This window comes from Ricinus communis, chromosome 5 (assembly GCF_019578655.1).
Source record: "Ricinus communis isolate WT05 ecotype wild-type chromosome 5, ASM1957865v1, whole genome shotgun sequence".
NCBI lineage: Eukaryota > Viridiplantae > Streptophyta > Magnoliopsida > Malpighiales > Euphorbiaceae > Ricinus > Ricinus communis.
Genome location: NC_063260.1, coordinates 5,333,966 through 5,348,648, shown reverse-complemented (window position 1 = coordinate 5,348,648; position 14,683 = coordinate 5,333,966). Strand labels below are relative to the sequence as shown.

Below are 14,683 nucleotides of genomic sequence, written 5' to 3'. Positions count from 1 at the left end.
TGACTAATAATATAATCTCTTTTAGTAATTGAAGGCGTTCAAAAATTATACCATATTAATTTTAATAAATAATTTAATTTTATAAAATTAATTTTTATAAATGTAAATTGACAGTGGTTCAATTTATATTATTAATTTTAATTTTTACTCTTAATTGTTGTTTTGACTTTTTCATTGTTTTTGAAGTTTTTACTCTTCCTTTTTGTCATCTTTGTTCATCTATTTTTTTCCTTTTTTTCAATAATATTCATCGATAATGAATAAAAATATTTTTGAACAAAGAAAAAAAGGATCAGGACCTCCATTGATCCTTCGCCTTTACAGCTTCACAGCATTACTACATATGTCCAATTAGCAAAATTGTTTACACTCAAAGTAATAGGTACAACATACTTCAATTTCAACTACTAAGTAACTTTAATCTAAAACAATCATTTTTTTTTTCAAATATTTTAATATTGATTTAAAGTTGCAGATTATAAATAGGATAACGTAATTTTACACTTCCTAAAGCTTTGTAAGTAACTTTCTCTTTTGTCCTTTATGTGGATGAGTCTTTGCAATTTCTTTTCTTAATTTAAATTATTTTGATTACGATTATAACCGCTTTTTTTTTAACAATATGTATAACCATTTAAAGGTCTTTTTTCCTTTAGTTCTATGAAAAGAAAGATCAAACATATTTAACAACATTAGTTCTTAGCATTAATTAAGTGATGTTTGTCGTATATATGGTTTGTTATTTTGTTAAATTCTATAAACTTTGATATTTTAGCTGCAAGGAGGTCATTGTATTCACATTTGAATCATCATCAAAGAATTTTAATATATATTGGGACACTCCTATTTCTTTTATTTACATTTTTTATGGTAATTATAGTCTTACTCTTATATTTATTTGAAAACCATAGCTTAGTTAGTTAAAATTATTGGTTAGAAATTTAGTTAAAAAATTTAGTTTTCTTATTCATATTATATGATCTTGTTAGATCATGTTAATTCATGCATTAGAACTGGTAAATTCTTGGACTTTGAAGCAACAAAATTTATATTTTGTTAGATCTGTTTCAATTAGATTTTCATAAAATGGAAGTTGTAGCTTTTCTTGATTCTTCTCTTCGAATTTTACAGATGTACGGTTCTTTTTATTGATAGGTTATATGAAATTATAGCTTTTAAACAAGCTGATGAATATAAAAAAGGACGCGATCATCATATTGTTCTCCTACACAATCCAAAGAAGATAATTTTTTTTATAATTAGTCTAAATTATATGGCAGGCTTAAGAAGATGGATAGACCAAAGAGAATTCGAAGGAGAAACTTGATGAAATTGTTATGTTGTTTTCTATTGATGTATTGGATAATGATGGACAATCGGTATTTTTATCCTTCAAAAGCATTTTGTGATATAAACATATTCGAATATAAGTCATATATATTTAGAATATACTACAACAATACTATTTGTATACTTAAAAGAAACATTGAGTAAATTATTTCTTTTTCAGTTTTTCTTACGCATTTCTTTTAGCTATTTATTATTGTAGTTTTATATATTGTTTAATGTATAAATGAGTTGCATTTATTTATAAAGAATTATTTTTTAATTAACAACTTGATATTCATATTTATTTTTACCTGAAAAATAGTAAAAGCTCTTAGATTTGACTTCATGACTTAGTTTCATGAATTAAGATTTGTGTAACTGAATAATTTTTATAAGTTAATAACTATTATGAATGGTCAAAACTATTCCTTAAAATTTATAATATTTGTATAATAAATATACAAGCCTTAATGATTCAGAAATAGTAGTAAATACTCATTATATACTCACAGTATACCTTATACTATTAAGTCTATAAGCTTGTCTGAATATAAGTTGAACATCCTTGTAATATACTTCAATGATACCTTTTATATACTCAAAATAAATCTGGTGTAATAAATATACTTGTAATATTTCTTATAATATTCACATTGTGCTTCTCCAATTTGTTTAACAACATTTTTTCTTATCAGATTTGCATAGTTTATATAACATGAAATATTATGATTTGTTGAGAGATTTTAAGAAATTGTTCTTGATTCCTCATTATAAGTTGTAGATTTATTCTCATTAAATTTGATGTAGAGTAGTAGTTCATTTATGGTTGAATCTCTATAACAATTATGTACAAAGGGTATTCAGTGAGATCACATTTTGTTTTTTTTTTTTCAACTCTACATAGAATATGAGGATTGTATTGTCTTTTATTTGTAATAGTAGATAACCATTTTTGCTTGATATCAAATATCTATTTTTGCTATTGTGTTTGTTGCAATAAAAAAAGAAGGTATTGTATCCATATATGAGTGGTTAAATATAATAATAATAATAATAATAATAATAATAATAATAATAATAATAACAATAATAATAATAATAATAATAACAATAATAATAATAATAATAATAATAATAATAAAGATGATTATAAAATTTGAACAGAGAAAACTCAATAAGAATCTGAGCATCATAACCTAATTTAAACTTATTATATACTTAGTATATACTGTTTACTATAAATCTTAAAACTATTTTATTTTTTTATATTTTCTTAAAAAATGATTTTTGTAATATAATATAAAAATAATGTACCTTTTAAAAACTTATATTCATATAATAGTTGACATGTAAAAGTTTTATAGGATATATATTAAAATATATATAATATGAGCATAAATTTACTAAATTTAAAAAATATATACTTATGATATTGTCCATATATACTCGGTATATACTATTTTCTAGGCTTTCTTGTAAAATAAATATAATTTCTTAGTTTTGTGGAGATATGAGTTCTGTAATCCAATATTTATCTTCTATAACATTTAAATCCTTAGAATATCATATAAAGTAGTCGTTTGAAGAATTTCTAATGGAATGAAATTCAAACCAATACAAATCAATTAAATATATCTTTGAAATTAGATTTACCTGTTATGTTGTTATGTATTCATGAATTGCTGATGATATTGCTGTTCAATTTGTTAGGAATTTACTCAGATTTTTGTGCTACGATTTTTTAGAGTTTGATAAGATGTTTTGGAGGAAGAATATATGTGTTTTTTGTCTACTCAAAATAAACTCGGTAAATACTATATACTCATTATATACTTGAAATATATTATATATTATTAACTATGATGTTTGAAAAAGTGATTTTTTTTTTCTTAAAGTTTACATACTTCATATTTTTTCTAATGTCCATTGTGGTAAAGAAACATTGATACTTGTGTTTAAATCTATATAAAAATATATATACAAAATATTCTTAGAATTTGAATGGAAAAAATTCGATAAGAATTATAGAATTGTATACCTAAAATATACTCGTTGTATACTCAGTATATACTATTTACTATATTTCATTGGGTCAATATTAATAATTAAGTAATACAATATAGATAAGTAACTAAAAAGCAAAAACGAGATATCAACAATTGAATCCTACAAGTGATAACAATGGCTAAATCTATATTACCATATATCAATTATGGTTGTGGTTCTTGTTTCTTTCACTAGAAAATTTACTAAAAAAATGGCTAAATATATATCATGATCGTCATTGTTGTTCTTTCTTTTAGAAGATGGCAAAATTATCAAGTGAATTTCCTAAATATAGAACGTGATACCAAAATAATACATAAAAATAATAAAAAATTCAGTAAATCTAAAATTGCATTTTGAACTATAACAAAATAAATAAATTATGTGGGAGATTGAATTCTTGCCAATGCCATGCCATTTAGTGGAATGATTTCATTTCTTGCAAAATCTCTTTTATATTAAGTTGGAAAAAGAATTTTTGAGAACTAGTACATTTCCAAACATAAGAATTGACAAAAAAAAAAAAAAATACATCACAAGCATGGAGTGTTTACAATTATGGACTTTCCAAACATTACCTAATTGTTATTTCTATAACATATAAAGTAGTGATCTTTACAATTATTAAAAAAAGATGCATTTCTTGGAGCCTGTAACTCACCATCATTAACACACACATGAAAATCAAAGTCTTCTTGAGCCATTTTAGTCAAGTAAGAAGCATGACAAGAAAAACTATAAGATAACATTCTACTATTCAATTCATCCCTAGGAAACAAATGGAAGTTATACCTGCACCCAATATCCAAAAAAAGAAGAAAAGAAAAGTTATTTCATTTTATCAATAACAAAGTAAGTTAGTGAGTTAGGTATTGATAAGTAAGTAGTAACTTTAGAAGCAGAGACAATAAAAGGATAATAACTAATTGAAGAATCTATAATTTTCAGCTACATATTTGGATTTCAAGTAAGCAATATCGAGAGTGTCGAAAGGGGAAAAACGGTGTCATGAAAAAGAGAAATAGTTGGTTATCTTTAAAAAATTGGATATGAAATCAGAAATTATGATGTGAAATTTCGAATAAAGAATCAGTGAAGTTTGATTTGGTGATTTATTTGATATTCCATTGATTGTGATTATGAGCTTCGCGGTGGTGGGTTTTGGTGCAAAAGAGTCGTCTTCATAGGCTTAGAAGGAGGGGAATTGAAGCTATTTTCGCAGCAGAAAGTATTTTCTTTTAAAAGTGGAAAAGTTATTAAACTTTTCAAGATAAGGGAAAAAAAATGAAGGAAAACAATTTTAAAAAAAAAAAGTAAAAAAATAATAATAATGTTAATGATGAATTTGTAGGAGAAAGACATAAAAATATGGTGACACCAAGAATGGGAGTGGTAGAAGAGGCGTGATTCTTAATTCTAGCATGTAAAGATAAAGATTAATGGTTTTAGAGTATTTTTGTGAAAATTTAGAGCTTGGGGTATAAGATTAGTTTTTTTAGGTATTTCTGTAGAAACCCCTTAAAAATTATAAAATTATGAAGAGAAGAAATACAACTAATTGTTTCATTAGAAAGATTTTAGCTAAAAAAGACTCTGATGAGATAAATCTTAATGAGGAGAAAGAGTGCAATTTAATAAAAACAACTCCTAATTATGAAAACAAGGTTCTACAGAAAGAAGGTTATAAAGCCATTAAATATATTTTTCTTTTAAGTCAAATAGTACTATCAAAATGCCTGCCTACCTTAGTAAGCTCATTATGCATTTTGAATCATTAGGTAGTGGAGGTCTTATGTTCGAATCCCCACTTCTCATTTTTCATAATAAAAGAAGTTACATGCATTTGGCCTATAGCAGTAAGAAATGAAATGTTTGAGCAACATTTTTATACTCGGCCAAACCAAAATCTGGATTAATGCAATCACATTGCCAACTACAGTCTAACCCTTTCCCTTCGAAAGACGATAAGTTGAGTTGCTCCAGCAGCGTACAATTCCCATGGTAATCTCTAATAATGATTTCAATCCCCATCTTGTTCGAAGCCTCATTAAAGGAAACATCAGAATTAAGCTTACTATAATGTGGAGGCTGCCAAGTAAGAACATGCCTGATTGGATTATGAGTAGAGTGCAGGATAATAGGGCAGCCTAAAACTCATGCATAAGACTACAACACCAAGCATATACCAAATTAGTTGGAGCCAATGCCTTGCCATGCAAGTGGCTATTATGTTGATACTAGGCAGACTAGCAACACGTAATGAAATATAGCTCCAGTAGATGTCTCAAACCGAAATCACATCTACCATAACTTGGCCAAACAGGAACATGTTGCTTAAGCAAATTCAGTTGAGAAGCAATCAAGTCCTAGTGGGCTTTCCAAGCAAAAATCTAACCTTAAGATGAAAGATAAACTCCAAATAGTAAGAATTTCAGTCATTAAAGCAATATGCTATGCTCTATGATAAAATAGAACCCTTTCTTATTAAGATGCCAGCAAAAACTATCCTTAGAAGCAAGTCTTGGTCTTGGAATGTGAAGAACAATGTCAACTTCGGATGAATGAGAATGAGTAGCAATAAGCTCTCTATTCTAAAAGGCGTTTGGACTAAGCAACTTGGAAACCAAAGTCCCATGAGGTAGAGATCTAATGGAATAAACTTTGAAATCATAATGGAATCCTAGAACTAGAATAGACATTAATAGAACTAGCATCACCAACTCAAATTCCTTTCATAATTAAGCTTCTACTCCTTCATACATATAAAGGATTATTTCAGTCATAACGGGGTACGTCGGTACAGCACCAGCTCAACACTGTTTTGTAACCTTGGGCAAGATTTAATTTGTGACTCTCCATAAATGTAGATTAAGATGAGATGCAATATCACTAATTAAATTTTTATATTTTAATTTTAAAAAATAAATCCTTTTTAATTGATAATATAACTAAATTACTTACTTCCTTGTAATATAGTTGAATACAAATAAAATTTTATTTAATTTTAATTAAAATTTCTTTTTTCGCTGAAACTACCGGAAAAAGAATAGTTAATAGTATTTTTTTTTAAACTACCTATGCATTTGACAAAGGAAATAATCCTTTCTATTACAAAATTTAATATCTCAATGTGTTTTTATTTTCTGGTTTACAATTTCTTTTATAATTTTTAATTTAAAAAATTAATATAAACCATCTATATTAGAAAATATTTCATGGTTTAGGAAATTTACCAAATTTTTAGTGACAGGCGTTTGTCTGCTATTGCTGTCGCTAGCTTCAGTTAAGGATGCCTGCCGTGAAACATGTGAGTTTGATTGTCCAAGATGTTTTGTTGATTTAAGTAATACTGGAACTTAAGGTTGCATAACCTAATACATACCCTACTAGCAATCTTACGAGGGAAATTACCTGAGCTAGAAAGTCCTGAAGTCTTCATCAACTATTAACAGTAATAGCACAAAGTCTGGACACATTTAAGAGGGAAGCGATGGTGGTAAAAGATGTCCTCGTCTATGAATTTGGTGATATTTAGACCTGATGCTAACTTCTAAACTGATCTCACCTAGGCTAAGATTAGTATGACTGTTGTTGTTTCCAGAAACATTGAGGGCGAAGTGTACAGATAACGAAATTAATCTTGGTGCTATAAGGAACACCAATGAGAAGAGGTTTGTATATGATAAACTATACATAAAAGCAGGATGAGGAAATCCGAAAAGCTCGGAGTAATGACCAGTTCATTATACACATCACATACAAATAAGGCTTCCAGAATAGTTGAAGAAATCCGAACAATTTAACTGAATATTAGGGCATTCAGTCCTGATAAGACTTGGATAAAATATAGGATCAAATCCGATCAAGTGGAATTTGACTAGAAGATTAAATCTATATACAAGGAGACAGATCCTGTTTTTGTACGAATTAGGATTGGACGAGCAATGCATAAGGAAACTTGACCTACATCGTTGATATATTTTTACGCGTCAGAGTGGATTCAAAAGATTCACCTTAGATATTCTATTGATTTGCTTGTGTTACAGGTAATCTTTCTTTGATAATCATCTTGTCAGGTGGTCCTCTAACTTGCCAGGTGATATATCTTGTTTAAACAGACTATTATAAAGTCTTGTTCAAATAGGCTATTCAATTGCTAATTACTCTCAAACTATTTTTCATTTAATAGTTAAATAAATTATGTTAAGTAAACTCCTTCACACAACATACAAATCTATTGTTTGATGAAACATTAGAAAAACTATGGGATCATTTCTTTCTTATTGCAAAACAGAACAAGCACTCAAAGAAAACGATCATTTTCCTTTCCCTACCTTCTCCTTAGAGAGAGTAGAAAGGTAAATCCCCAAGACTGACAGAAAAACTTACAAAGAAACAGTAACTACAATCAATGTTGCATCTTGAGCATGCAATATGATATTAAATTTGGCATTGGTTTCACTAATTAATCCCATGCATCTTCCTCATCATGAGCACAAATTCATAGACTTTTTCTGGATCAGGAATGATTTTGGCAACACTCTCTCTTTGCATGCACCTCTTTATCCAAGCAGCAAATTTAGGGCACTCAGATTCCACACTGAAGTCTGCCAATTTCTCAACAGCCAAGAACCAACAGGTTAAAGGGATTGCAATTATATCAACAAAACCAAAACTTTCCCCTCCAAAGAAATCTTTCTCTCCAAGGGCTCCTTCTAACACCTTCAATATCTCTATGAAGTCTTTCTTTGCTACCTCTGTATCCTCTCCTTTGCTCCTCCAAATTCCACCAAGTGCATCGAATAGCTGCCAATGAACATATCCAAGTTATGCATGTTTTGACAAAAAGGGATGGTGTAAGTTTAAACCTTGTGGTTAGGCCAAACCCATGTTTGGATATCTTGTTTACAAATAAAGAATATTTCTATAGTGCTTTTTACCTATAATTATAAGCAATCTCGGTGATTGCGACTAGATTTTCTGATGACTGGCTAGCTTGTTATTGTATTCATTTACAGTATTATATATTCTTTCTTTTTTTCAAACCTCTTCGGAACTCTACATATGATAAATTAAGATAGACATGTCAGGTTTCACGTAAGCTACATTAGATGTTTACGACAAAACAGTTACAATTACTACTGATGTGTGAAATTATGGGTTAATTTCTTAAAACTAAAAAAAATCATGTACAAGAGTGTGCTAATGAAAAAAGAAAATGATGGAAGAAAAGGATGAACCCTTTTGTCGATGTAATCAGCCCAGAAGCGGGCTTGAGCACGACCATAAGGACAAGGTGGGAGCAATGCTGGTGAAGGCCATGTCTCATCGATGTACCCAACAATCACAACGGACTCGCTCAATGGCTTCCCGTCATGCAAAAACACAGGTACCTTTTGGTAAACTGGGTTTGATTTTATCAACAATTCACTTTTCCCACCAAATAAATCTTCCTCTCTTGCCTCGTAGCTCACTCCCTTCTCATTCAGTGCAATCTTAACCCTCATGCAGAAAGGGCTAACCCAAAAGTCAAGAACAACCACCTCTCCCTCTGACATTCTCGAGTAATTTTAGAACCTCCCTTTCTATTTCTTTATTTTTGGTAGCAAGGTTATGAAGCTATAGCAATTTATATAGGAGATCTGCCAGATTTAGAGGTGACAGTCTCAATGTTTGTGTTCCAAGTAGGTCTTCTTGTTTTATCCTCCCATGAGAAGCAAAACAGCCTTGTGATCATCATTTTCGAGCAGAGTGATTACTTTGCCCTTATATGATGGATATATAATAGTATAATGCTACATTTGTTATGCTCATCAATGAACAAGTTTGTCTGCATGTTTATGGTGTTTAGAGTGCCTTGGAACAACACAAGGTGGCTATGTAAATCTTCTTCTATAAAAGTCTTAAATATTTAAAATTAGAGGTGAGGAAAGACTAACACTTTAAAATCGTATATTTTCTTATTTAAACAATTAAGTGTCTCTGAATAAAGAAATTTTGCATTTGTCAAGATTTTCCATTTCAGCTCCAAATTGCAATTTTTCCTTCTCGATTTCAGTATCAGATTGCATTGTTCTTTCTTGTCCGATATAATCAATTCGTTCACACATTTGTCAAAACATTGAATCACCCTAATTTACCTCTATTTATCCGCAAAATTACTTCAGATTGGATTTACCTAATTTGCAAGTTGAAATTTCAAAGAAACCCTAGCTCTAATTTAGGGAGAAAAACTTTGGATCAAAACTAACCGACCCAGAACTATTTTTCCAGGTCAGTGAATTACGCTCCTTGTGAAGGATGAAGAGAATTGTAACAACTCAAAAAGATTATATACCAAATCATTACAAATTTAAGAAGATGATTTACTTGCATGTAATTATCCCAACTGTTCTGTACATTCTATACAGGGAATGCAATCTTTGAGATTGCAAATACCCAGCTCTAAGTGCGAAGCCAAAAGAATCATAAAGAATTAGTTAATCTACCTGTCAGAAAGACTTTACATTTGGAAATTTCAGATACACACAAATGTGAAGAAAGTGCTCGGGATTCTTCAAGTTGTTCACTACCCAAGAGAAGGGTATTTCAAGTTTTGGTTCGATCCCTTGGATGCGAACAAGTTTAATTTCAGCAGCACCATAAGAATGTGCAGATTGGCTTGATATTTCTCCTCCATCTGCCGCCTTTCTATTGCTGCTCGCCTCTTCAGAGGATACTTTTTGTTCATCATCTTCCACTCTAAATGGTTCCTCATCTTCTACTCTAAATGGTTCCTCATCAATCAAGGATTTATCCGCCAAATATTCTGGCATAAGAGTTTTCAGGGCATCATGTAGGCTGAAGCACTTCCCTGCAGTGCAAGAAAATAAGCAACATATCAATCTAAAAGGACTGAAGCAGGCCATCCGCTCTTCACAGCTAACAAACATAACAAGCAAGACGGAAAAGACATTCCAATTATACACATTATGATTGATGCTGTGTCGCTTTACTGTCCTTTGAAATTGTTTTCAGCCTATCAAATAATCTCTCTCATTTTAAGGTTCAATATTTTCCATGTTCGAGATGAAAAGGCTAATGGAGACTAAAAGGTCTTTTACTTTTTTATTTATAAAACTGACATTTATAGACAAAATACAAAGAACTACTTCAGCAACAAATAAATCTGATTTTCCCTAAAATCATGACTAGAAAAACTTGAGAAATTCAAAACCATAGAAATTTTTAAACAATAACTAAAAAATCCTATCAAATAAATCAATAAGTGTGACTAGCTGAATTAGTAAAAGATACTTCGATTCATCTACAAGAAAATCTCTCAAGCAAGAGAAACTTAATGCAGATCAACTGTTTATTATAGAGAAAAACCATTCAAAACCTCCTAAATTTTTCCAGCTTTTGCATTTAAGCTATTAAATAAAACGTGTTTCCTATTGAGCCCATCCAACTTGTATTTGGTGCTGGTCAGTACGAATCAAAACAGACATCAAGGCAATGTGATCTACATACTAGTAACTACAAGTAGACATAATAATTGGCTGCTGAATATTGCCATATTGCAAACGTATACTTAAAATAGTAAACCAGCAATTCTCACGCATAACCAAACCCAAACATAAAATTACTGAATCTTCATTTAAATAGTTTTCTTAGTTCATGAAAAGTACTTTGTTTAATAAATAATTACACTAACATAATTATATCCATCACCAATTTAAGATGTACTTAGAACCACCATAATTATCAGTTGAAGGGCTTTATAATGGACATGATACCAGAAACTTAAATTTTAGTGGCACTTTTAAGATTTTTTCATAAGCATAAGCAAATTCATGCCAATTCACCGCAAGGCATGAGACAGACAGTGATATATGCCTTTCTGTGGTTTAATGATGTGATATCCAGATACAAAGTTCAAAGTAATTAATGGAGATCATGACATTCACAAACTTTTAAGAGGTCAATTTACCTTCTTCTCTGTGAAACTCAATAGGTCGATTTATATAAGAAATTTTGTCCCAACTATCAATTTTAGGTATATCTTCCAAATCTTCAAAATCCTCGCTAACAGTCCAGATGTACAACCGAACTGGAATTTTACCTGATAAAAATTGAAAAACAAGCATTTAATAAAAGCTGGAGAAAAATAGAAATTTGTCACACATTTAAAGATTCTAATAATCAAATTTAAACAACTCCATCCCCACACTTGGAACATTCTGAGAGAAAATTCAAATTCTACCCAGAGAAACCATAATTGTTGCAAGCAGCTCTAATCCAAAATACATCACAAGGTGTGGGGTGAAATGGAAGACTAAATCAGTCCTGCAGATCATGTTACAATAATCTCTCTTTCAGTCATAGTTTTAGGTATTAAGTATATGTGCCTCATGCAATCATTATGCATATATATGCGTTAAGAATTATTCTGTTTCAAAACTGAGCATCACCTCCTTTAATTTAGATAACACAATCAATCGTTTTATTAAAATTTCAACTTTATTGTTCATTAGTCAAATATAAAAATAAATAAATAATATAAATAAAATGGTTATGAAAGAATAACTTGTTTATCTTTTTAGATATTTGTTTTTTGGCAAGTTCTAAGGACTGACAAAGATCTTCAGGCAGGAACATGTGCATGTCAATAAATACCATGATCTAGACAAAGTCCTTGGTCATACACCATGATGAATTGATGAACACATTTGACATTGCTGGTAATTAGTCTGCACATATGGCATTCATATTCCCTTCAATCCACTACTTTCTTTTTGGGTGATGCTTTAACCCACTACCTTAATTGGATCAAGTAAAATAAACATGCCAGTTTAAGGGCTCACACACAAATTCCTAGATTGTTCAATTTATATCACATGATCATGTCATATTATTTGACTAGATACAGATTCTACGAACCTGTCTTCACATGTCCAGCCATATCAACGTCACCAGTAGTTTTATGTGATTTTGGAGAGCACGAATCCGGTTTCAATGTGAACTCATCCTCAATTGTTCCAAGTTTAAGCTTAGAAGATGCATGCATGTAGGCTTCCAAATTACCTGCCACAAAAACAGTTTCCAGAGCAGGAACATGAACAAGTTAAGCAGGTTACTTGAAACTCAGTACTGACAACAGACATCAAAAGTTAACAGGAAAATGAAATACTATACTAGAGAGAATAAGTAAATGGATATCAAAAACCAAAAAAAAACTCACATATTTAAAAAAATCAACGCAAAGCATTCTCATAGAAATATTTGTAAACCTAAATATGAATGCCTGCATTTCAGCCGTGAATAAGAAAATTGGCCAAACCGAAATTCAAGCGTAAAATTTTACTGAAGTAATACATCAAGATTTCAATAAATAACTATTAGAGATGTACCCGAGACCTGAAATCTGTTAAGGACCATATTACATTCTTAGCTGAAAGGAGAAAACAGGTAACTGTTTGTGCAATCTGCTTCCTTTGAAGTATCCCCATGACAAAGTACAACAGTAGGACAGGGTACTGTATTCTTTCTTTTCCATTCCTCATCAGTAGGAATAAAACAAGTCCATTTTCTGCAAATTTCTAATTTATTTTATGCAAACATCTCATGGCAGATGACCACTCAGCTGGAAATGGAAGGAAATATAGTAGAAGTCGACAAATTTAGGAACATAAATGTCTAGATCTGCATTTCATTGCACTGTTTAGAAACTAATGGTTAAACATTACTAACAAGGATTGTTTCAATGAGCTCAGCAGAGTACTTAAGTAACTACAGTCTTAAGTTATGTCTTACTAAAGAAGCAAGATGCCACAACACTGCATATCCTAAGAATATCAGAAGGGAACAAATGAAACTTAGGCATACATAAAGACACATAATCAACTCAAGCGCCACTGTCATAAAATTCACTTTAAATATCCCTCCTGCTTCTTTTGCATTATGAATACTGATAACAACTAAAACCAGAAATAAAAAATATGAAAGAGTAAGAATGTAAAGAACTTGAATCGGATCCCAAAAAAAGAAAAAGGCTGACATACCATTCATCACAGAGCGCCACAGCTCCACCTGATCAGATTGAGACATGTTCATAACATTCTTGCAATTTCCATTAATTATATAATCTGCCTGTAGGTATAAGTGAATACTGATAAGAGATCAACTTTAGTAATGCAAAATATGCATTTTTTTAACGCATTGGCTTGCATGATTAGATAACAGTTACCAAGTTACATGAGATCTAAATTAATACAGTAGTACACTAAGTTCAGTACATTAAAAGTGCACTAACTAACCTCTTTCAATGAATTAATAAAGCTCCACTTCACAGAGTCTTCACCTTCACAAGGAATCAACAAGTTATTTGGATACCCTCTAAAGTGTACCTGAATGAAAAAAGAAAAAATCAATAATCAATGTAATGACCTAAAATTTCATCACTGATATGTAATAATTACCCAAAAAACATACACACACACAAAATACCGTTAAATTCCAAGGCCGTTCTGGTTGAGCACATAGAAGATCAAACAGAACCCCAGTTGGTATATACCTAAATTAAGATTAAAAAAAATAAAAAAATTCAACCTTTTCTTACAAAAAAAAAAAAACAAAAAAGCAAAATAATTTTCTATAGAAACAAAAAAGAAAAGGAAGGGTGAAAGAACTTACCACTTAAGCGGCAAGCCATGATAGTCAAACCAAACGGTGTCGGATCCAGGAGGAAGAGTAGAAGAGAAATGAGGTTTAATAAGGGGAATAAGCAGAGGCAAGTAACCAATTCTTGGACCTAAAATTAGAGCTGGAGGCGGACGTTGGTGCGTCGTTACCTCCGATTCGTGAAGATGTATCTGCAGTGGAATTGCACCTCCCCATACATTCTTCTGTGCCTCCATCTTCTTCTTTTTTAACTTAAACTCTACTTACAAACATGTCCTTTTCAATAAATACTGTGCATAGCGAACTTGCAGATTAGTTGTCTCCGAAGAAAGAGTCTTGAGTTGTTTCAAAAAGGAACGAGTTTGAGTCTGGATTCGATTAATCTGTGTTGATAATATTTTGGTCTCTTTGCTTTGGGTAATGTGATTATATTTTACTCTCTACGCTGTTTTCTCTTTGCAATTAAGGACAATAGTTTTCATTTTTCAAAACCATCATACACTTTCATCATCCCAATTTATATTTTTAATTATATTTTCTTACTTGTTTCTTCCTGATCAGCTTAGCTGGAGCCGGCTTGTTATACGACTTATCTTTTTATATTTAATATTTAATAAATTAATAATTAAAAAAAAACTACTTCAAT

General features: G+C 30.5%; 2 protein-coding genes across 2 annotated transcripts; both read right to left on the bottom strand.

Annotated features, from left to right (window-relative positions):
* Positions 1-7,593: 7,593 nt before the first annotated feature.
* On the bottom strand, positions 7,594-8,991 carry LOC8266510 (probable glutathione S-transferase). The gene is made up of 2 exons (XM_002526539.3): positions 8,616-8,991; positions 7,594-8,181 (listed from the first exon to the last, which is right to left on the bottom strand). Exons 1-2 carry the CDS (start codon positions 8,931-8,933, stop codon positions 7,837-7,839), a joined length of 663 nt encoding a protein of 220 aa, XP_002526585.1. The 5' UTR covers positions 8,934-8,991; the 3' UTR covers positions 7,594-7,836.
* Positions 8,992-9,719: 728 nt separating this feature from the next.
* Positions 9,720-14,516, bottom strand: LOC8266511 (autophagy protein 5). Its single transcript, XM_002526540.4, has 7 exons — positions 14,050-14,516; positions 13,864-13,930; positions 13,674-13,763; positions 13,419-13,506; positions 12,298-12,441; positions 11,348-11,479; positions 9,720-10,228 (listed from the first exon to the last, which is right to left on the bottom strand). The coding sequence occupies exons 1-7, from the start codon at positions 14,271-14,273 to the stop codon at positions 9,867-9,869; spliced, it is 1,107 nt and encodes a 368-aa protein (XP_002526586.1). The 5' UTR covers positions 14,274-14,516; the 3' UTR covers positions 9,720-9,866.
* Between the last annotated feature and the right edge of the window lie 167 nt (positions 14,517-14,683).

Coding starts and splice junctions, on each gene's coding strand:
- LOC8266510 (XM_002526539.3), bottom strand. CDS start 8,933: ATGTCAGAGGGAGAGGTGGTTGTTCTTGACTTTTGGGTTAGCCCTTTC. Junction 8,182..8,615: donor CTGATTACATCGACAAAAGG/GTTCATCCTTTT, acceptor GTTCATTGGCAG/CTATTCGATGCACTTGGTGG.
- LOC8266511 (XM_002526540.4), bottom strand. CDS start 14,273: ATGGAGGCACAGAAGAATGTATGGGGAGGTGCAATTCCACTGCAGATA. Junction 13,507..13,673: donor TTATTAATTCATTGAAAGAG/GTTAGTTAGTGC, acceptor TTATACCTACAG/GCAGATTATATAATTAATGG. Junction 12,442..13,418: donor GTGGCGCTCTGTGATGAATG/GTATGTCAGCCT, acceptor TTTTTGTGGCAG/GTAATTTGGAAGCCTACATG.